This window comes from Amblyomma americanum, chromosome 7 (assembly GCF_052857255.1).
Source record: "Amblyomma americanum isolate KBUSLIRL-KWMA chromosome 7, ASM5285725v1, whole genome shotgun sequence".
In the NCBI taxonomy this organism is placed as follows: Eukaryota; Metazoa; Arthropoda; class Arachnida; order Ixodida; family Ixodidae; genus Amblyomma; species Amblyomma americanum.
In genome coordinates, this window is record NC_135503.1 from 50,672,456 (window position 1) to 50,696,919 (window position 24,464).

The window sequence follows — 24,464 nt, forward strand, 5'->3', positions numbered from 1 at the left end:
GGCGGGAGCAATAAGTCAGAATAGAGGGAAGAAAAAAAAGAAAGTACGAGAAACTACGAACACAGGCAGGCGTACGCATCGTGTCAAGGAGGAAAGGGAAGCAGAGCAGGCAGATAGAAGCCCCAGACGCGAGCTATCGAATTTGGGAGCCACGGCGGGGCTGAAGCGCGCGCTCGCGCATGGAGTTTGCGCCACCTCCCTGAACGGGGCGATCTCCCTCTCTCCTCTGCTGCCTCTGCATTTTGAGCACTCGCGCACGAGCAAGGAGACTTGCCCTGGGGAACGACGCCAAACTGCGCATCCGCTGGTGATGCGTCTGAGCGTATAAAAACAACACGCATATACCAGGCGAACTAAGCCAAAGTAAACAATGTGCACGCGCAGGCACTTCTACATTCACGAATATTTGGATTCCGCGTGGCAGCAAAAGGAATAGAGGAACAGTATTAGGGTAGTCGGTGCGAGCGGGCTGTAATCTGGGGCATTTGCATGGGGAGCACGTCTCCTCGCAGCGTGGATGTATAAACCCGCGGCACAACGCCGCTATCGTAGTGATCACGACGAGGTGTCTGTCTCTATGTGAGCGTTGCTCCTGTCTGAGAGGTTCGCTGTCACAGGAAAGCTTTAGCCTTGGCAGTAACGCGGTCGGCAGAGAGTAGAAACTATATATAAATGGAGGGCGAGGGGGGGGGGGGGGGGAGGGGGAGAGTGGAGGCTACGGGGACGGAAGACTCCTTTCCAAATCACAAATTACTGAACTATCATCGATGATGGCACTGAATCGCCACAGTGTAAAGAATAAAAAAACGACCATTTCCCTTTCAGAAAGAAAAATGCGCTACTGCTGATAATCTCAGCACGGCTGATTGCATAGTCTGTCATGCGTCAAAATCACGCTCTCTTTCCACGGTCCTGCGCTTCTTTATTTTCTTCTTTTAGAGTAGCGTGGGACGCCATCATGAACCAGAGAGTAAATGGTGCAGCTGGTCCCCGCGTAGATGGACGTATAAATGCTTCACCGGAGCCCGGTTGGCGCCCGCTCCGGCTCACTGCCCCGCCAGTAATGTCGGTAACTAACACGAGACGGTGCTACTTGATGTAACCTGCCACAAGTTCGCACGTTCCTGTCTGCACTTGGCGGCAGTGTAGTCGGCGACATTGGACAGTTTTAGCATAGCGGAGCCTAACTAGTGCGGACTTATACCTGTGTTACACGGGCGTTATCAACGACAGTTCAGTTAACCGCCAGTTGAGGATTTCAACTGCCGTTGAACTCAACTGGAATCGCCATGCTGTTACACGAGCACTTCGCGTTCAGTTCAGTTAGCACTATAACCACATCACCTCGCGTCTAGAGCGAAGTGTAAATAAGAAAAAAGCAGTGTGTGCATTTTTTCTTGTTGTAAATGATCGTACTATATATATATATATATATATATATATATATATATATATATATATATATATATATATATATATATATATATATTATTTACTATAGTGACACTTCTTTTTGTGTATTTTTTGCTTTGCTGTAGAAATTTACGCGTGCCGAAGCACACTAAGCCAAGACAATCCAGTAAGGGGGCAAGTTTTTCGGTCCGTAGGTCGCCATCTTGTCAGTTGGCCGTTCAACTGGGATCCCCGATCTCAGTCGAACTCAACTGCCGTTGAGATTTCAATGGCAGTTAGCACTGCCGTGTAACACCGCTAACTGCCGTTCAATTCAACTGAGAGTCAACTGAACTGCCGTTGAAAACGCTCGTGTAACATGGGTATTAGACTGGGCCGACCGGGTTCCGTCTGCGCATGCGCAGCAACATCCGGCTGGTCCGGTATACGTCCACGCTAGCGCGTACCCGCTGTGCCAAAACTCTCCGTCCATGACTCGGAGAAAGCGCACACCACAGTGGAGCTGGAGCTACGGAGAAGAAAAATCGCATTCGTTTTGCCAGAAGTCACCCTCTATCGGCCGTGCGCAAGGGGGCAGGAGATTCTCAGGGTCAACCGTGCCCGGCAAAGGGCCGCGCTTTCGTCACACACTGCGGCGGTGCTCACGTCTCGGCGCTACTTACTGGGCAGGTCACGTCTTACTTCGCTTCCCTGGGCCTCCCGATGCCCCCACCCCTCTTTTCTCCTCTCAACTCCCACTGCGCTGGCTGAGCTGCCTCATCGGACGTGCGCTCCACAGTACGCGTGCCCTGCACCGATAGTGGAGGTGGCGCGGGCCCTTACAAATAAACGACGCTTGTCCCCGGAGAAAGGCTGCCGGGGCTCCGGACCTCTGCCGTCTTATCTTTGCGTTGTTCTCGCCCGTGCTGAATAAGGAGACAGACAACCCGGAGTGTTCGGAGAGACATATATAGGCGTGTACAAATGTACCTGATGAGGTTGACGGATGAATTTGACGTCGATAAAGGAAAAGATCGGAATAAAAAATGGAAGCATTCGAGCAATGAGGGCTTGTTTTCTTGGACTATGCGGCTGAAAAGAAGTCTCGGAGGAAGTTTATTGTGTCACATGTCACAAAGGACATGTTATGTGCGCCAGAACAGAAGATTATAGAAAGAACGCGCAGCTGTACCACATGTTCCCGCACAGTGCTTCTCCCTGGTAGCCGTGCGTATTATTATAGGCAGCAACGGCGGCAATCTACACGTGTCTTGAGTATTCGGTGCGATGCGTAAAAGCTACAGCGCGCACGTGACGTCATACAACGCCGGAAATGAACGCAGTGCAGCTGGCATTTTAATTTTGTGGAAAATGCATACATTTCGAATATAATTTAATTCTTGACGAGGGAATACAAGGAAGGGATATAAATGCCACGGATCCGGTGATAGGGTGCAGGATGATTTTTTCTTGCCAGCTTGAAGAGGGAAACTTTTGCAGTGACATACAGTGAGTGAGTGAGATGTGAGTTAGTGAGTGAGTAAGGGAGAAGAGTAAGTGAGAATGAGTAAGGGAGAGAGTAAGTGAGAGTGAGTAAGTGAGAGAGTGAGCGAATGAGTGAGTGAACGAGGAAAGAGTAAGTGAGAGAGTGAGCAAGTGAGCGAATGAGTGAGTGAGTGAACGAGGAAAGAGTAAGTGAGTGAGTGAGTAAGTGAGATAGCGATCAGTGAGAGAGTGAGTAAGTGAACAAACTATGTTAAGTAAGAGTAAACGCCGATACAAAGCATCCTCAGTACGGAGCCACCCATAAAGAAGAACTGATGATTCCAATCAATGCCCCAAATGATCAATAAGGTTCCCTCGAGGCAGTGAGCTTTTTAAAATAGCGGTATCCTCGAAACAAACACGCTTGTTAATGCAGTCTGAGGCTTCTTGGACCATGACGAGGATAGATGAAAAAGAAACAAAAAAATAATGAAGGAAATGTCGAGAGTGGGAGAAGCACAAAGAATAGAAACTAAACTCAAGCTTTGAAATCCTTGCAAGCGTGTTTCATACGGCTCAGTCTGCGTGGTTTGTGTCAGTAACGATTTCCTATGAAAGGAAAGTGCGTTCGACTTATTTTTTTTTCTGACACTGCAAGTTTACGATTCGCCTACATTTTTACTTTTTGTAGCCGTGAAGCTTTGTTTCAAGTGAGGTACATGTCCAAAAAGGCAGCGCAGAATTTTGTAAGCCTAACATTAGTGCAACGCTTTGACAGAAGTAAGGTTAATGGTTTATGGGGGTTTAACGTCCCAAAGCGACTCGGACTATGAGAGACTTCGTAGTGGGGGTATCCGGCTAAAATTGACCACCTGGGTTCTTTAACATGCACTGACATCGCACAGTGCACGGGCCTCTAACATTCCGCCTCCACCGAAATGCCACATCCGTGGCGGGGATCGAACACGTGTCTTAGGTGTCAGCAGTCGAGTACCATAACCACTGAGCCACTGCGGCGGCTCTGAAGTAAGGATTTTCTAGTAATCATCCTTAGTAAGCGGAATAAAATTCGAATGCGGCATTGTACGCGGTACAACACTGCGAGGTGCACATCAAATCGTCTAACACACCGCTGAAGGTGTGAGCAAAATAAACCAAGCCACAAGAAAATGCTTCTCCGCATTGATGTAGTATCGCGGAAGTATAATCACTCATGTAAAGCAATCGGTATGAACTGTGACACCTCCAATGCAATGCTATTTACAACAAGTCGCCAGGATGAATTTTTCACTCCTGCCGCATTTTCTAGCGGGGATGCTTGCGGCACAACATATTCTTCCATCTCTGTCATCAATGTTATTTGTGGTTTGATCAGTTCGTTATTATCTGGCACAATTATGGAGAACCTAATCTGAAACGATGAAGCGGCGACCAAAACTACAGGTGGCGCCGTGCAGCTGCAAGAACCCGAACTAATAACAAAAGAAACACCGGAACGACAGTGCAAACAAGCGCCTCGCTACCTCGTTGTTGGTTCGTGTTCTGGTGGCAGCACGGAGTCACGGGCAATTTTTAGTCGTTCCATCGTTTCAGGTTAGGTCGTCCGTTACTGTAGGATGGCGACGAACCACAGTTTTGTAGGCGCGAGCTTCGCGAAGAAGCGCCACAGGCACAAACCTTTGTCGGCGTCCTCGAGCGTTTTCCTGAACGCCCGCACCTGCTTCTTGGTGTCGAAGATGTACTCGTAGATGAGACCGGCCAGCAGGCCTCCGGACACGGGTCCGAACCAGTACACCTGCCGAGAACGAGGAAGGATGCCGTTAGAGCGAACGCCAGCGCTCAGATCGAACTGCATATCGACAACTGTGAGGCCACATAAGCATCATATACCACGCGCAGGCTGTGCATACACGAGATGTAGTGTACGATGCGTGGTCTTGAGCTCTAGCGTACTTTGTAACTAGCAAATTACCCTAATTTCGGAGTGCCCTAAACAACAAAACTGCACACACACACTCTCGTGCATTTAGAAAACCAGCAGCAAATACAAAATATGTTTCGCGATCTGCTGATTCAGTCGTGTGTTATCAAAATTCGAAGTTGCTTCGCCGCGACGGTTGGTTTTCGCAGCAACTAATCGTGATCCCGTGCCTGTTGTAGCTTATATTGCAGCGGTGCTTTGAGAAATGTGTTGGTAAATGCAATTTCAGCAACAGTGTGAGGATGCCATTCGTTATTGCAAAGTAGGCAAATTGTATACCCGCCTTGCCGAAAGTAACCAAGCAAAGAGGCTTGTTTCTTAGCTGCGTAGCGAAGCACTTATGGCACCCCTTACTCTCTGAATCCGTGTAAGGTAAAGAGAACCCTTGTTCTCACTTTTCGAAAGCTTTTGGTCCTTAAGGGTGCCATAAAGGCATCTGAGAAATGAACCCGGTTTCCTGGCTACTATTGGCAAAAGCAGCACGTGGCATTACCAGTGTGTGTCAACCACTATACACAGGACGACACCGGGTTAAGTGCACAAATTTGTTCGACAATGGCAAGAGACAGATAATGATTACGAATTTTTATGGCGCAAGGGTGTCTATGGCCAAAGAGCGCCATGGCACAAGGTATTTTTGATTACTCAAGGTGGGGTCAAAGACCCATTTTCCTAGCATTTCTCCCTAAATAAGCCGAGCACCAGACCAGGGGAAAGCTTGTACCCATTGTATCACCGGTGGGTACCCGGTGAAAAGGGATTCGAACCCCGCACCTCCCGCAAGCGAGGCGGATGCTCAACCATATGGCCACCGCTGGGGTGAAAGAGACAGAGAGACAATGTTAAAAGGGCAGGGAGGGTAGTTGCTGACCATGTGAAGCAGTAGAGGCCGTGCAATTAGTTTATTTTTATTTAACAGATACCGCTTGGAAATTCTCGCAGAACGTGCCTATACATGGAGATGTGCTAATTAATACCAAGCTATAATAGAACGACAGAACAGCAAACTGGCACAGGAATGCAATATGTCAGCGTGTTTGATCGCGTTAGAGCTATTCAAGCCTGTTTGTAAAAGCCCTGCTGGAACCCGCCGCGGTGTCCTAGTGGCGATGAAACTCAGTTGCTGCGACCACCTTCCATGTCGTCACCTTTAAATAGAGACGGAAAGCAAACAATTATAGACGATTATCAATACGACTGATGCGGCAGAGTTATGCGTTAGCATTAGTGTTTCCCCCTGACGGCGGAGCCGCTGCCGCTGACGGATTCAGACTGTACGAGCGGGTGGCCTGATCCAGTCAGTCAATCAGCGTGTGGCACGACAACTTCACTCTCCCGATCCAATCCAGCAGTCACGGCGTGATGCGCCATACCCCCTCTCCACTTCTTCCCACCCTCCACCCGTCACTTCCCGCTCTCTTCGTATTCTCTCTTTCACTCTCTTCCACTTGCCTCTCCTGAGATGGGAGGGGAGATTTCTCTCTCTCTCTGTCTCCACTTTTACACTTGCCAACCGAGGCTTCACACGGACAGACGGATTTTTCCAACATGGGGAATTTTTAACATCTGTTGCACCGAGGTTTCAGTGCATGTTCAAGAACCACAGATGGTCAAAACAAATCGTACGGAATGAATCCTGCTACGGCGTGTCTCGTAGACCACAATGCAGCTTTGGAACAAACAAATATACAAACAAAAACAAAGTGAATGCGCAAATATATAAATAAATAGATTGGTGAACGCGACGTTCTACGAAGCGAGCTTTGGCCGTTCACACTCGCACGCATAGGAGCGCTCGTTTCAGAAAACGAGACAAAGCAGTCCAACAGAAGTAATAAACTTGAGAATTAAGGGCACTGCATTTTCACCGAGCATGCGAAGGGGGTGCAGGAAGCGAGCCACGGGCAGCGCACAGAGGGACATTGTTTTAACCGGAGTCCGCTCTCAAAACGCGTCATGCCGAGTTCGGTTGGGACAAAAGCCGCCCGGCGACAGGAAATGGGGAAGGAGCGAGGGGAAAGAAAGGAAGCGGAGGAAGCAGGATATGGGAAAAGAGCGGAAACAAAGGACCCCCCCCCCCCCCCTCCCGACGGGGACTCACTCTCTGTCTCGTCCCCGTGGTGACTGCGCCGGTGCACTCGGTGCCGTCACTACGCGGACGCCTGGCAGTGCATTCGCAGGCAGCCACTCGCGCACGGTGGTAATTCGGAAGGGCTTGAGAACAGCTCTTACGACCGTCGGGGCCAGTCCGAGATAAGCTTCCAGTTTTGTTTCCTGGGTCATCGTCGGCCACTACAACCCCATGGCTTGATTTCTGACTCTCTCGTATACTCGACGCTTTCAGGAAAAGGCGCGGCGCAGAAACGGCAGAAATGCGCCGAACGGTCGTTACGTTTGTACGTGCATACAAAAAACGCGAACCCCCAAGCAAGGCAATTCTGATGCTGCAGCGAGGAGGAAGCAACACTACTTTCTGATGTAACAAGTTTGAGTATTCGCAGAAAAACCCAGACAGATGAGAACTAGTGTATCTCATTTTTCGTGCGCGACTCCAGAGGCTGAAATTTGTTTACAGCCCCTGCGGTAACCCCACACTTCGGTGCGCCTCCTAGCTGACAGTGAAACATTAGAGGCGATCGATCATCATCATCATCATCATCATCAACAACAACAACAACAACAACAACAACAACAACAACAACAACAACAACAACAACAGCAATAATAATAATAATAATAATAATAATAATAATAATAATAATAATAATAATAATAATAATAATAATAATAATAATAATAATAATAATAATAAGGGCCGCCGCGGTGGCTGGGTGGTCATGGCGCTCGGCTGCTGGCCCGAAAGGCGCGGGTTCGATACCGGCCGCGGCGGTCGAATTTCGATTGAGGCGAAATTCTAGAGGCCCGTGCGCTGTACGATGTCAGTGCACGTTAAAGAACCCCAGGTGGTCGAAATTTCCAGAGCCCTTCACTGCGGCGTCTCTCATAGCCTGAGTCGCTTTGGGACGTTAAACACCCTCAAATCAGATCAAATCAAAGAAGAAGAAGAATGAGAAGAGCAGATTCGGATTTGTCCAACAATTCGCGCTTACTGACCCTGTCCTGTCAGACCGTTAGCGGCACGTTTTTGTTTCCTCTGGGGTGGAAGCACACAAAACATGTGGCACTTACTCAGCGTCTGTCATATTGCAAATGATGGCGCGTCCTTCATTAAAAGGCACTGTCGGAACCACTGCGGCAGCTCGGACAGCGCGCGCTGCAGCCCTCCCATGTGGTGACGATCAGGGACCCGATTTTAATCTGGTCTATACCTTCAAAGATGTTACAACCTACTATCAAGATAGACATCGCCTTTACCCTCGCCCATGCAAAGGCCTCAAGAAGGCGGATGAGCGGCTCCTTCTCCGCCTTCTCACCAATGTATTTCTGTGCCCGGCAGCACAAAACATTGTGACCCCTCCTTTAACGACAGCTGCCCGCACTGTGGAGTGGTGTCTTCTGACACCTATCACATGGTGTGGGCCTGCCCCTCGTACCCTGCTATTCCCTCCATCCCCAACTCAACCAGGGAGGACTGGGAGATGACCCTGGCCGGCTGCCACGACTTACAGGCCCAACAAGTCTTAGTTGGGCGCGACCGGGCAGCGGCCATTGCCACTGGGGTCTCAAACTAGGGACCTCCACCTAGTGCTTGTAAGGATCGGTTCCTTACGGGGTGATCCAAACTTACCTCCTGTCCCTTCCTAATAAATGTTTTCACCACCACCACCCCTTCACATGAGTTACGCTCTGCTTTCCTACGCGACACATTGTGCGGTGCGCTGCGTTTCGAAGAAAGGTGTGAAAGCAGTTCGACGCGCCTTCTGATTGAAAATGTAGCGCAGGGAGAAGTGTAGCAAAAAGCACGCTACTCGGGTGCCTCAGTGCCTCCACAAATCAATTTTTTCACTGTACTGAGGCCGTTTTGTGCGATTCTACACCAAATGGTCACTGAGCCAAATGGTCACTGACTCACTTTCGACATCCGTCAGCCAAGCTGTTTTAGTTTCTAAGATAAAAACACCGCGAAAGGCTGGCGCGCGAGAGCCGCAGCTGTCTACTGTAACCCCCGTTATGCGGGCAGCCAACAGCACGGCGACACAAGCAAAAGTCTCGTAGTTCGTAGAGGTGTCAGCAAGGCGCTAATGTCACCTATCCAGTAATACTGATGCCACCAAGGGATAACCGTTTGACTGCAATTATAAATATTCCAAACCGCAGTGGCTATGCGCACAGACGTAGCATGATTACCGTGACCTCGAAGCTACCACCTGGTACTAGAAGGGAACTCAAGACGCCATTTTGTTGCTTCTTTTTTCGCTGTTACTGCTACACCTGGAAAGTACGCAGAATACTGCGTCTCCTCATTGGGCCGCTTTTAATTTTTTTTTGCACCCACCACCTGCAGAAAGGCAACCAACGCCGATGCTGGAGAGCAATCAATGCTGACTCATTCTACCGGTTCAAGCATTAGCAGGGCGCCGCTGGCGGTGAAGACACGAACCCTCCGGAGGCCCATTCTCTTGCAGCGTTCCCGGATGACGCCGCGCACTTGGTAAGCTGCGCAGATGTCCCGTCGTTTAAATTGCACTTTAGACGCAGGAAAACACTGTGTGAAATAAGGCCCCACAAAAGAAAAAAAGACACAAAAAAACATCACCGAGTCCACGAGGCACCCACAGTAGCTGAAGCGATTCTCGACCCGGGTTCCCGTTTAGGGAGGCCTTTTCTCCAAAGCTGGAGCGACGCGCCCAGCGCTCGGGGCGTGTCGTTCCAGTGCTCGCGCCGCCGCCTATTTAAGGCGCAATTAAGTGGAGAGGAAAGGAGAGGGGCGGCTCGCTTATTAAGCGAGACATTAGCACCGCTCAAGTGGGAAGCGAGGAACGGAGCTTCCCGAGCTAAGCCATCAAACTACGCTCCGAATTTTTTTTTCTGCATTTTTCGTACACAAGTGGGGGCGAAGAGGCGGCAGCGGTGGAGCGCGATGCAAATTTTTCAAACTTGCAACTCGCACGTGCTCGTCGTAGCGTTCCTTTCTCTAACCACCCGCGACAATCCGCCACCCACCCGCTACCTCTTTTAAACTCCTCCCCTCCCTATTTCCCTCACTTCGTCCCTAAACCAACGCCCTCTAAATCCCCTGTCTCCCCCCTGCCAGCCACGCATGCCGTCGCGATTTCAACCCACGCAACTTTCAGCGACGGTAGAACTTTCCACCTCGGAGCAGCCGTGGCTGTCTGCATCGCGAAGTGTGTGCGTGTGTGTGCGTGCGGGGGGGGGGGGGGGGGGTGGGGAGGGCGGTAATTACTGCAGAACAGGCGCGTGAAAGTGGCCTGGCGGGTCGACTATACAGTTTTACGTGTACCTTGGTCATGGTGTGCCTGGTGCAGACGGTTCGGCTCGAAGCACAAACTGTAGCCGGAAAATTACGAGTTTGAGCACTTAGCGTAGATGCACACCGGGGGTGAAGTTTTCCGGTCGTCGTAACTCGGCGTGCATCCACTTTGAAGCCAGAGGTTAGTTACTGGTTGAGTCAACTACAACGCGAAACCCATAAACCGTAAAAAGAGAAAGCTGATGAGATAAAAGTCAAAGCAAGGCAACGATAGAACAGACGTTCACGCGCAAGGCAGGCAAGTCGCAGTCGGTCATACTCAGAGGCGTGAAAAAAATTTTGTAATAAGAGAGTAATTATCATCCACTCAAGTGCAGTTACACGGCTACAAAGGAGAGCTATGCAAAATTTGGTCCTCTTCTAGGGTGCGAACCCGGGACCACTGCCTCACCGGAACTAACCGGGACGGCTAGCATACGGAAGTAAGAGAGCGAATTGAACAATTCGGAGAATGAACGGTGTTGGTCCAATGCGCAGCGGAATCACCCAAGGTGGAGTACATTTGTAATAACGGAGTAATTACTCATTAGAATCCACTCAGGTGCAGCCTTGCGGCTACAAAGGAAAGCTATGCAGTTTCCACAGGAACTTCGTAGTTCTTAAAAAAAAAAAGAGTTGTGGCCCGGGGACGCATTTTTTCCTCCTTCAACCTTGGAGAATAATAATAATAATAATAATAATAATAATAATAATAATAATAATAATAATAATAATAATAATAATAATAATAATTGGTTTTTGGGGAAAGGAAATGGCGCAGTATCTGTCTCATATATCGCTGGACACCTGAACCGCGCCGTTAGGGAAGGGATAAGAGAGGGAGTGAAAGAAGAAAAGAAGAAGGAGATGCCGTAGTGGAGGGCTCCGGAATAATTTCGACCACCTGGGGATCTTTAACGTGCACTGACATCGCACAGCACACGGGCGCCTTAGCGTTTTTCCTCCATAAAAACGCAGCCGCCGCGGTCGGGTTCGAACGCGGGGGAGGGTTCCTTTAAACATTGGATTGTTTATCAAATTTGATTTTTACGCGGATGAAAGAACACTTCCCGCTCGAGGGACCACATGGTACAGAAACTCTTCATATTAATTTTTGACCACTTGGGTCCTTTCAACGCTCACCGAACAAAGCCGCAGCAGACGGGTCTTTTCGCATTTCACCTCCATCTAAACGCTACCTCCGCTACCGGGACCAAACCCACGACCTCGCACTCAGTATCGGTAAACCATAGCCGCTGAGCAAACGCGGTGAGTAAAATTTGAAAGTGTAAAAGCTTAGCATAGCGCTACCGTCCGCCGTTACCGCACACTGCCAAAGCGCATGCGCAGACGGCTCCGACGGGCCAGTTGCGCCTAGCAGTTGCGGTGCGCGCCAAGCTAAAGCTTCTAACGCTGCACTGCTCGGAAAGCTTGGATTTTAATGAATGAGCAAAATGACGAGTATAACTGCTAATTGTATTGCTTCAAACAATAGCTACGTTTTCAGTCTATTTTAAATTGCTTTTCGCCCCCTTTTACTCTTGAAAATGATTGCGCAAGCCCAAGTTGCAGCCGTCTTAATTCTCGCCTGAGTGTTTTCCGCAAGCTGGCTTTGTTCCATAGCGGGTAGTCGAAAGGTGGAGACCGCTTGCCAAGAAAGATGTGAAAGAGCAGGAACAGGCAAACAATAGCTGCACAGTTTGATCCTTCAGGCAGTGAATACCCAGCAGAAAACTGGGAACTGTGGAAAGAATACATAGAGATAGAGAGAGAGAAATGAAATAGGGAGGGGGGGGGGGGAGTAAGTGGGACGACAGCGGGAAGAGGGAACAATAAAAGACGCACTACAGCAGTGCAGACAACCGGGCTATGTGTGGTGAGATTGTAAGCTATATGCTCGTTGGCGAATATATGCCATCTGTTTTTGTACAAATGCAATTCAGCTGCGAGTCAGCGCATGCCCTGTTGCTCCCTTTCTGCGACCTCCTATTTCATGTTGTACGTTTTCTAAATGAGACATGGTTGTCCAAAAACCCACGAAAGAGCAGAACATAAGAAATAAATAAACAAAGATGGCCGAATCATTGCAGCAAACAAACGCCAGTTTCAGAAGATATTTTCAGGGTAGGATATTATAAGCAAGAATGGCAAACCAGCCGGTTAGTAGTTTTCAGTAAGAGTCCTGACCTTAAAACGCACAGCGCACAAAGCGCAAAATCTTCACAAAGCCCCTCTCTAGTTGCCAGTGCCATCTGCTGGACATCGTTATCTCCCTTCGAAACCGCGCCCTGAGGACACACAAAGAGCACTGGGCTGTCGTTAGGTGCGGCTTGCTGTCTTGTGTGGGTTGGTCACCAGCAAAAGACATTCGTATTGGGAAGCGTAGTAAAGAAAGTGGCCCTCCTTTGTATTTTATTTTTCTGCAAGATGGTGAACCCCGCATGGAGGAATACTGGATGAAGTAAAGATAGACGTCCGACGCACCTGGAACAACCACTCCACCGGTCCCGCGTGAACACAGCTATTCAGCTTTACAGGAACCCGCCGCCATGCCTCAGTGGTTACGGCGCTCTACAGTTGGGCTTCTGGTCACGGGTTGGATATGAGGACCGGAGTTTAGCGCTTTGTAAGAAATGAAGGCTAGCTCACTCTCCTTTCCTTTGTTAACCGGAACGGCGCTGCGTAGGGCAGCGTAACTTGTCTGACGCGTGCCCAGCGGCGTAGTGTAACAATTTGAGGTGGGTTACCTCGCACGATCAAGGGGCGGCTAAGGCCTGCTTCAAGACATTATTTCAGCCGAACAAGCAGAGCACAGTGTAAAGGAAAAGTGAAATGAGTGTTGGAGAGCGCAAAGTGAGTGTTGAGTAAGCGAGGACTGAGTGTTCATAAGCCTAATAAGGCGGAATTACTTAGCGAACCGTGCAAAGAAATATAGTCCTTTTGTTTTCCTTTTCTGTTTTAGCCGAACAAAGGTTGTGGCTGCTGTCGACAGAAAGAAAAGGGTTAAGGACAATCACTGTAGAAAAAAAGAGTAACAAGATTAAAATTTGCTCAACATGTTCCCAGAGTCTGCTTATGCTCGTTAACACACACGCTCGCATGCACAAAAGCACACCTACAAACGCACGCAAAGTATGTTGTGCGTATATTTTCGCGAACATTTAGAATTAAAAACGAAACAATACGGGCGCGTTTGTACGTACAGTCGAGGCCATCACAATAAGCAGCACGCCCTTGCATAATCATCATCATCATCATCCTCCTGACTACGCCATTGCAGGACAAAAGTATCTACCAATATTTCTCCAATTACACCAATTAGCCCTGTACTGTGCGAGCTGCGGCCACCCTATCCCCGCTTTTCTTAGCACCCTCCCCTGCTTCAAGTGTGACCGCTACCTTGGTCAGTTGCTTCGCAGCCACTGGGGACTGAGGGCCGAGGGGACTGGGGGGCTGAGGGCAGGCTTCATTTGAAAAGTTCGCTGAGCTCGCAGCCTCGTCGGTCCTACCAACAAGCCAGACCTGATTATTATGTTCAGTCTTTATTGGTTTTGTGTTGTTGCCCGCTCGTTGTGTACCTAGTTTATTACTGTATGAAGGAATGTAACAGGGTGGCTCCATCCTGCTCCTTGGTAAGGCCGGCCTTTGCTAATACGGATTCCAATGTTGGGCCGACTGCCTGTACTGTTTTGGATGTGTTTGAACGCATGCTTTGAAGACCAGAATTGCGAACCATCTTCCGTCAACTATGCCGCACTCGATGTGACCATTTATTGATGCTTTAATATCTTGTTTGTTTAAACCTTATTGCTGACCCTTGTGTCACTGTCTGTTAATTTGTATCTTGCTTATAAATACACTCCTGTAACAGTCCCAGTGGGACTAACAGTATGATAAATAAAAAATAATTGATGCATTCGTATTGGAGCTTGTGGCCAATTACTACGCCAGGGTGGCCAAATCTTGTTCTGGTGAGGAATGCATTGTCGGTTGTGGTTACCGAGACCAGGCCGCAGCCAAGGTCTGGTTATGCAGCTCCATCGACGCGAGGGCTTTTTTATTTTGTTTTTTATCCGGTGGAGAATTGCGCGGCACCTGGATTCGAACCTCAACCCTCTTGCACGCGTGGAGAATGCTCTACGCCATCGCGGCGCTAGCGAAAATTGTGGCACTTGATTCACATGCTGACAAATGTCGCTGGTGCGCTCGCGCGTAAACAAAAGAACTTTCCGAATCTACTGTACGGAACGCGTGAGAAGAGTTAAACAGCCGAAGTGGGTTCCACATTATTTTGGCCGCGACTGTACACGCATGTCCTGAACGCGCATAGACTTCTCGCCGAAAAGTCAGAGCTACTGATAGTTAAGCAAGTACTTAACACACCGAATTAAACAATGCACTAGAAAGAACATGCAATTTCAGGAAAGGAAATATAACCGACCGCTAGCGTGGGTCAAGCGCTGCATTAAAAAAAAATGAACAAAAAAGGGGGCAGAGGTTACGCTGGTTCGAACGTATAAAGGCATTAAGTCTCTACGCGTTGAAGCGTTGTGTTTTCGGTCTTGGGCGAGAACGATGCCGTTGGAAAAACTCAATTACGGAACACATTCTGCCGTGAAAAATCGATGCTCCGATGGGTGCGGACGGCTCCGGAGTGCTTCCCATAAGGGGGGCCCCGCCGATGCTCGGCAGGGCACTCGCGTTGAGCCAGGCAATAGCGGAGCCGCTTGAGAAAGACGATAAGCAGCAGAGGGGGGCAAGTAATGGGAAATCCTTACACGTGGAAATCAATAGAGCCTTCATTTCGCAGCCTGGAATAAGGCAGCCGTACGAAACTGCTTTCGCGAGTAGACCCGGGAATTTGAGATAGAAAAAAAACCGTTCCCCCTTTAAAAGTACGGTAATTATGCGGGTAGTGCTGCACATTTTTTTTTTAAAATAGATCTACGTATGCGGTATATATGTGGTACATTGTATATATATATACATACAATATATCGCATATATACCGTATATCGTATATTGTAGCTGTGCACTAAATGTTTAGCGGCAGTGCACGCTTTTTTGGCTGCAATAAAGCTCCGCTACTTGCTTTCATGCTAGAAGCGATAGTGATAACGAACTCCTCAGACAAAACTGCGCTTGCGATTATCAAGTTCACCTCAATGTCATGGCCACAAATGGCACGTTCTAAGGGGTCACGATTACAGCTGTCATTACACTCCTTCGCTTCAGAGGAGGCTGAACAAACTAACTACTTTTTCTTTCTTTTTTACTACTTTTGACCTGACCACGGTACGATGTGAATCAACAATTAATAATAAAAGCTTTCACTAAATAATAAACAAAAATTGTTTTGAGACCAGGAGACGGCTAAACAGGTGTGTGTGTGCAAGGCAAACGAGTCGTGCACAAGGAAAAACAAAGAAAATCCCGAAGTTTTGCCACTAAACTTTACTTTTCTCGTCTGCAAATCGGTCATCTTCACAGTAAGCCTAAGCACAGGGATCTTGCCCCGTAGTAGGCTCCCTTGAAGCAAAGATCCAATAAACAAAACGCACAGGAACTATAGGTCATCACTGGTGTTGGAACAGTGGTTTAGCCCGCCCATACAATCCACCAATAGCATCCATGTGACAACGTGACAAGTGGCCCGAAGACGGAACAACTGCGCCTTAAGACAAGCGTAGGTGTGGACAAAGGAACACAGACGTGCGGAACAAGCTCATTCTCATTGCATGGCCCTATCCTTCGCAGTGATACTACTGTCTTCAGGCCCCAACCTGAGAACGGCGAACAAGTATAACACGGTGATCACAAAGGCGACAGAAAACAGTAAATAGAACAGGTGCCTATTTTTTTTTTATCCCTCACAGCAGAACACCGCTTTCCACATTACTTGCCCAGCGACGTGAATGAAAGCTCCTTAGGCCTACAAGACGTTGGAGGCGTGTAAGTAGTAGAACAAGCAGCCACTGCGTCTGTTTGAGCACGGTGGTGTTCCTTACTAAGAAGGCGCAGACAAAGCGTTACGGCACGCTCGTGAATGACTCTCTCTGCTGGGTAGATAAAGTAATCTTTGCTACGGCCGGCGGCGGTATCGGTCGACAGACGAGTATCGACGACGCATCGCTTAGTATCGTATTTTATGTTTTCTCTGCTAGCAAGCTACGCTGAAGTACGTACTTATAATGGCTATAACGTATATTCCACCAGCTGTTTATACTAATGCGCTAATATTAAGCTGTTAATTCTAAAATACTAATGCTTTGGTTCGGAAGGTTAAATAGCTTACTTGCGGCCATGCGTTGCAGTTACGGTGTTTCAGATACAGAATGAAGAGTTCAGTGCAATAAAGTTAGCTGCATGTGCGACTTATTTAACTGCATTAACTTTTCTGCTACATTAGCGATACCTTTCTTTCCTGAAAACAGCCTAGCATTGTAGACGCTTTAGCTCGCGCAAACAGCTAAAAAAAATGAAAATTGGTTTTGAGAAAGGAAATAACGCAGTTACTACCTCACATATCTCGGAGGACAACTCAACCGCGCCGTAAAGGAAGGGATAAAGGAGGGAGCGAAAGAAGAAAGGAAGAAAGGGGTGCCGTAGTGGAGGGCTCCGGAATAATTTCGACACCTGGGGATCTTTAACGCGCACTGACATCGCACAGCAAAACGGGCGGTTTTTGCGCTTAGCCTGCATCGAAACGCCGCCTCCGCGGTCGGGTTCGAATCCGGGTACTCAGGCTCAGTAGCCGAGCGCCCTAACCACTGAGCCACCGCGGCGGCAGCAGCTGATCGGCTGATAAATCTCCAAAGCTCTCCCAAAAGACAAAGACGCGCTACTACAGGGGGGTAATTAAACGAGGACAAGAAAGGCACACGCAATACACGACGATTTCCTTAGCAGGACACTTGTAATCATTCAGTTGGCTGTCTTACATACATCCGGTAAATTCCGTAATGAACCAACTAGCCCTGGCCGAGATTTAGAGCCAATCACAGACCGGTCGAATGCGCGAACAGCTTCGAAAAACTCGGCTCCTAATATGGTAACGCCTGCTGCACGCATCATTATGTAGAAACTGCGCGAGTAAAGATACGGAAATGACAGTGTACCATGGACCGTGTCCTTGCACTGCTGCGCATGTCTCGGGGGCTGCGTGTAACGTGCCATGCCAGCCATTCCTTAACTGAAACAAAAATTCTGAGGAGAAGCCATGACAAAAAGGGCACGCGAACTTGCTGAGGTATTTTTTTGTGAGAGAAAAAAACAAACAGAAAACCATTTCATAAGCGAGCCGTTTATTATCTTGTACAGAAACGAGAGGAGGCTTTTGTGCATCGCGTGAGCCATCAGTTGTTGGCGTGCAATGAGACCTGAGGGTATCAATAATAGAAACATTTAGAATAGGATTACGGTTAGGGGCATAGAAGATTAACGGGCCACCAGTGCGCAAGACAGTAACACCCCCCTGTTTATTGTCCTGCGCATGCGCACTATAGTGTCACTATTCTTAAAGTCTCTATTGCTTATTCTGAAACGAAATCAATCGCGAGTCTGCGCTTGTCCCGTACTCTGCGTGGCCATGTCTTTACTTTTGACACACACACACACACACACACACACACACACACACACACACACACACACACACACACACACACACACACACACACACACACACACACACACACACACACACACACACACACACACACACACACACACACACACACACACACACACACACACACACACACACACACACACACACACACACTCATATATATATATATATATACAAACTTAGGAAGGGAGCCAACAGTCATATATTTGCTAACAGTGAGAGACCGACTCGCCCAGCCACGTGGTGTCTTCAGCTGCGGCTGCCACATTAGACACCTTTAGTTGGACGTACAAAAAGGCATGGAGTCCTGTAAGGTGTAAAAAGTCACATAATCCTCGGGCATAAATGTTTTTCGTCATCCACAAGTTGAAATCGGGAGGCATTGTTTGAGGACAGGCCTGCCTCTTGCAGAACGCGAGCGCGCACCAGCGAAGTTCCTGGGCAAGTCCACAATAGGTGGTGAACAGTGGTGTTAGAAGCAGGTGTGTCGCAGTGAGGGCATTTTTCTGGCGCAGGAATCTCTCACTTTGCCACTGTGGCGAACTGCAGGCGTAACGGCAACTCCGACAGGCAGCCGCCTCAGAGAGACCTCCTCCATCCGTGATAGGTTGGGAGGAAGGGGGTGGGTACACGGGGGAATAAGAGCACGTGTACGCCGCCTGAGGGAGGCTGAAGATGTTAAATGTGTCAGAAGTGGATCTGGTGGCAAAGAGGCAGGAGGTGTTTGCGGTACGTCCGCTAAACGAGATGACATGTCAGATGCGATGCTATCGACATCTGTGCGTGCTTGAAGCCAGTGTATTAACGTAATAACGTTCATTAATGGCATCACCTTTTATGCCGTGCGGCACATTTAGCGTCCTAAATAAATAGTTGGACGTACGCAGTGAGCTTGCGCACGCAAGACACTGCGGGTAACAAATGCGCATGCGCAGAACCCAACGTATCTAGCCGCGCGTTGCGGATGCCCGCCCGCTATAAAGCATAGCGTAGCGTACGCAACGTGGCACGCTACGCGCTGCGTAAAGAACATGGCGGCGACCATCTCGCCCGCTTCGGAATAAATACACGTCGCCGCTGGATTTTCTTACGCAATAGCTCGCTCAAATGGTAGCGGTTCGCTTCTATTTCGCCTAATCTTGCCCACACGTACCGGTATAAGCGACAACGATAACTAGCCTCTGTTTTTCAGATAATTTGGAGATATTCAAGCCCCTAGGCCTAACTAAATACGGTGTATTTTCCTCGTAGCAACGACATCTGGCGATGCAGTTTTCTAGCTTTTAGTCAATTCTTGCATTTCCTTCTGTTTGCATAGTAGTTTTTCTTCTTGGAACAAAAAAAAAAAAGGTTCGCAATGCACTCACCCTAGCTATCAGTAATCACGGATGAAACTTTCTTCAACCGAGCGCTGATGTGCTTTGACGTCTTGTCACTAGATGGCGCTACTGTTTACGCGTACGCGTGAGGGACGCTACGGCAGGGCCAACTAAAAGTACCGTGTTTACACTATTCACAGCGTACGGAACGTAGTAAGAGATGCGTACGCAAGCTTACTGCGTACGCCCCAACTAAAACTGTCTATTGAAGTGCGACGCAGTATACATTCTCGAGCTGGCACCCATTCATTCGCGCCCGCTGCGCTGCCAACGCCGACAGCTCACTGACCGTCCGACACGAAAACAGAGCCTATTTTTCTCCGCTATCTGTCCGGCGAGGCAATCGTTAACCTCGACACGCGGCCGAACAACTGCGGGCCTGCGTGTTAGCTGGTGTGCAGGACTAAAAGGAAAGGCCAGGAGTGCAGCACGGAAGAAAGGGTGACGCAGCCCGGAGGAATCGAGGCGGGCCCTTGTAAGCTGTACACCGTGAAGGCCGCCGGCGCCGGACATCGAATGCCCGTGTGCCTGCACTATCGACCCGCAAAGAAGAAGGGTGAAAACGACCCGCCGTATGGGTTCAGCGAAGCACCCCTCCTGGTGATTTCGTAACGACCCTTGGCTAATGCCAGCGATGGCCCGACGATGCGAACACGTGTCGCCGTCGTCCGACCGAGGGATCTCGCTGGCAGGCCGTCGGCCCCTGGAGAAAGTAGAACAAAGTGCAACACCTTTGGCGCGACCGGAATGATAAATGCGGCCGATAGGCTCATTACAGCCTGCCGTGGTCCGTTACGCGCTATCGCGTTAAAGGCTCCGTTACGCAGAAAATCGGGTGTCGACAGCGTCAGTGTTGTTGAGAGATAAATAGGGTGGCGTAGGGTGGCCCAGGCATACACCCACGGGTAAGCAACTTGGGTGACGTGACCTTGCGGGGTCATCACAACCAGCCCACTGGACTGTGATCACACTAATCACCCTGGCAGGTGTCAGTTAAATTAATGGTTGATCACGAGAGGTTGCTCGGGAAGAGCAACTTGGGTCGCACAAGAGCCACCGGCGGCAGCACCAACGCAGGGCAGTGGTGCATCGCTTAACCGCTGCACCACTGCGCAAGGAGTGGTATGAGGACTCCCAGCGATCTATGGATGTAACGTTGAGAATGGCCGATTCCGCATATAAGGGCATGGACTCATTAATGTTATCGCGTCATATCCTTAAGGCGGAGCTTAATTAAGTGGCCCTCCATTTTTTTTTTGTATCGGGGAAAACGGCTGAAGAGCGAATGCACGTCGCTTTCCTGCGTTTTTATCTTTCAGCTCAAAAGTTTCGCAAACACGTTTTTGGAGGAACTATAATAATCGCAGCCTAAAAGATATTTCATCTAGGCGATGTGAGCATAGAATCGCTGAACGACCTTTAGAACGAGCATTCCAGGCAGTCACACGATCGTACCTGTACGTCGTATGACAATGCTTGCACGTACCCAGACTCGTAGGTGGTCGTAGTCGAACGTCGCAGCCGAAAGCTGGTTCGTTGATCAGCTGATCAACCCACCGCGGTGGCTCAGTGGTTAGGGCGCTCGACTACTGGTCCGGAGTTCCCGGGTTCGAACCCGACCGCGGCGGCTGCGTTTTTATGGAGGCGTAACGCTAAGGCGCCCGTGTGCTGTGCGATGTCAGTGGACGTTAAAGATCCCCAGGTGGTCGAAATTATTCCGGAGCCTTCCACTTCGGCACCTCTTCTTCCTTTCCTCTTTCACTCCCTCCTTTCCTCCCCATTTCCTCCCCCCCCCCCCCAAAAAAAAAACAATTGTTATTATTGATAAGCTGATCACGTGAAGATATGACCAGTGAATACGTGCTTATGTGTAATGACGTTTCGAGGCCTCAGATTGAAACAGGGTAAAGGAGAACCAGATATCGAGGAAGGAACAAAACAAGGAGAAGCGTTGCTCTGCTGAGGGAAGTGGTGCAGCCATCACTGTCATTTCGCCTCGACGGACGGCAGAAAATCTTGGCGCTTACCGAAATTTTCTTCTTTCTATTACAGAGAAAGCTGTTACAAGCAGCCTCCCGTGATAAAGCCTCACGTTGCCTTGTATTCGCTTCGCAACCCGCTCTACATGCTTCCAAATTCATCCCTCTTATATATGGCTCCGAAAACCAATGTAAGTTTAACTAGATGATAGCGAAGCTGTCACGAGCCCCTCGGCACAGATGAGAAGCGATGAGGCAGAGCCATTACCCATAGAGGTTCTCAATCTTACCTAGGAGGAAAGTAGGCGGCACTGCAATTAATCCACCATGGAGATGCGCAGGAATGCCGGGAAGGCGAGGTTTCGTATTTGGCTTGGCTATTGTTGGCATGAAATGTGGATTCAGCCATAACGCTACGACTCTTCTGGCGGAAAACCTCGTAGAAGTGTTGTGAAAGTTTCCACACCAGTCCAACACTTATGGTAAATTTAATGAGGGGAACAGCGCGCTATTTAAATAATTTTATCTGCGCGCACAGGAAAGCATTGCGGCGTACAGTGGCGCAGGTGCTGATTCAGGGGCAGAATCTACGTTTACGGCCCGACACTAGCCGAGTCAAATAAGAAACCTGTTCTTCCCGGCATTCCCGCGGTGGATGAAGTGCTCTTTAAGAAACTCGCGTAGACGGTGGCGCCAGCTTTCTCGCTAGGTGATATTGAGAAACTATATACCACTACAGGCCTTCGTCTGGACCAGGATGACGCATATTCCGAGGCGCGTTGCTTTCGCTGAGTTTAGCATGCTGAGTAGCGAAGCGTGAAAAAATATAGTCAAATAAAATCAAACGGCTTGGTTTGAAATACACGTAGCGATAATACCAAGCAGGAGGTTACAGAGTGGAAGTACGGGGGGACCTCTTATACAAGGTATATGTGAGAAAGTAGAGTACATTTCGAGGACGTTAAAAAAATATGTTACAGAGTTCAAGCTCATTATTCTACAGATAAATAAACAGCCAACAGCGCAAAGAAGACAACAAAAATAATTAATTCATGCAAATGACCAAGAAACTCAATGCATACTGTAGATAGAAAAAAATTTTTCGGTTTATGTTCAAAATGGCATCACAAATACGCAAATAATCTTTATTAATGAGCATATTAGAGTATGCTAGAAAAAAAAAAGAATTCCTTAAGCTGTCGTTTGAAGCTAGATAAACAAGCTGAAGTTTTTATTTCATAGCCAAGACTATTCCAAACAGATATGCCAGCGAAAGCCAACATCTGTTTGCCGTAATTTTTTTTAACAGTTGGAAGGAGCAGGTTGTTTTGCAGCGTAAATTGCATGTTTTTCCTGTTTCTGATGGTATGCTCAGGAAATGTTTCAACGGGAAGTTTGTCATGGCAGTTTTATTTTGTCTTTGTTTTTTCGCACCCCCGCTACCTTGTAATTACCGGTTAGGGCTTTCATAACAAAAAAAAAAACTTCTGCACGCACACCTCTTTCATTTCGCTATTTCATAAATTGCTGCTGAGAGACGTTGCGCTGGTTATACTTAGAATGACGCAGCACTTCTTTGCGCATTGCAGCACTTAGAATGCACCGGAACCGACGTAGAGGGTTACTGTATTTCGCTGGAAAAATAAACATTCAAAATCAAAATAAAAAAAAAATCAACACGTGTATACGGCTCGTCGCGAACGCGGGCGGCTTTCCTGCCACCCACTATTTTGTGCTCACTCGTCGCAGTAAGTTGTGCGTGGGTCTTAAAAAGGCCGCGTGTACGTTAAGAAGACGTAACCAAAGTCGTCGAGTCTTAACTTGAGCTGAAAACCATCCCGCACACGCAAACCAGCTCGTCGTTCAAATGCAGACACTTTCCAGCGCGCCTATGTATACGTGTCCGTTATTTATTTCATATTTATAAGGAGCTCTTCAACCATTTCAGGGCGTGCTTCTTCTCAGCACTAACCCTCGCCTTTTATGAATAGTTGAAATTCGCTCAGGCCTTTAAATGAAACGCGCCGAAATTAGAGACATAACAGAGGTAGTATAGTTAAAACCAGCGACAATAAATCACATGCTAAAAAACTTTATCCTTCTGGCTTCTCCAGATAAGTTTTCTAAATACGCCTTCCTGGGTGCTTGCATTTGCTATGCCTAAGCGAGCACCCCATGCGTAGAGATTTATTCCTTCTCCAGCCGTCCCTGCACTGTTGCCCTTGTGCAAATACTATGGAGTAAATTCCACCGAGAGCGCATTTACAGCCTGCTGTATCTAAGGCCTCCTCAGATGCCGGAAACGATCCGCGGCTTCACATAGAAAAGCTTCCTTCATGTTCTTTCTTCTCTCAGTTTTAATAAATGTTTATTCAGTTATTCACCCATCGTATGGAACACTGCTACTATTATGCTTTGAGGTTCAACCTTTATTTCCTTTCCAGAACTTATTTATACACCGAAAAACGTGCTGGACGGGTGTGGGAAGCCTGCTAGATTCCCGCCGTGGCGTCTGCGCGGCATCCCGCGTCGCCCTCTTTCCCTTTCTCCCGCCTCGGGCGGCGGAGAGACGGCTGGTGGCTAATCGCTGTCATTCGGCCGCAGCTCCGCCCCCGGCTTCCCAAGGGCCTTTGCATTGGTGACTTTTGGCGGGAATTCGGGACCCGTTTGGGGTGGTCGCGCGACCTTCCGAGCGGGGCCCACAGAGGAGAGAGACCCCTCCGAGACAGCGTAAGGTGCGTACGTTACTGTTCGTCCGGGCCGGCCTCTGCCGTTCGGACCAGTTCATACTCGAGCTCGCCAGCGTGGGTCCTCGATCCGCCGCGGCTCGAGCCTGTCCAGGGGTCCAACGACCTCTGACAGGCGCACCTTGCGTTGACTGCCACTCTCTCTCGCAAACGCCCATCGGCCGACACGAGAGAGATCACAGCATTGCCGCGGGGACAATCTCCTGCAGCGGCGTGCTAGCGGCGCGCATTTCTCTTGTTGCCCCGAGCGCGCACCGGAGCCTTGCTCTGAGCGCGCCCCGGACGGGGTGACTGTTGAGTGTGTGTATGTACCCGCTGGAGGACGGCGTCAATAACGTCTCCTTCGTGAACTTGGAGGCCTGTTTCTTGCGGCGAGCCGCTCTCCTCTCTTCAGAGGTTGAGGCGCCGCCGCAGCGGTGCCCCAGGGTGCGTGTGGTGAC

At 49.0% G+C, this 24,464-nt stretch overlaps 1 protein-coding gene across 1 annotated transcript in view; it reads right to left on the bottom strand.

Moving 5' to 3' along the window:
- The window catches only part of LOC144099089 (aquaporin AQPAe.a-like), a 160,680-nt gene that overhangs the window by 28,810 nt on the left and 107,406 nt on the right, over positions 1-24,464 (bottom strand). The window contains exon 4 of the mRNA XM_077632173.1: positions 4,555-4,672. Coding sequence (XP_077488299.1) covers positions 4,555-4,672 — 118 coding nt within the window. The remainder of the gene's footprint in view (positions 1-4,554; positions 4,673-24,464) is intronic.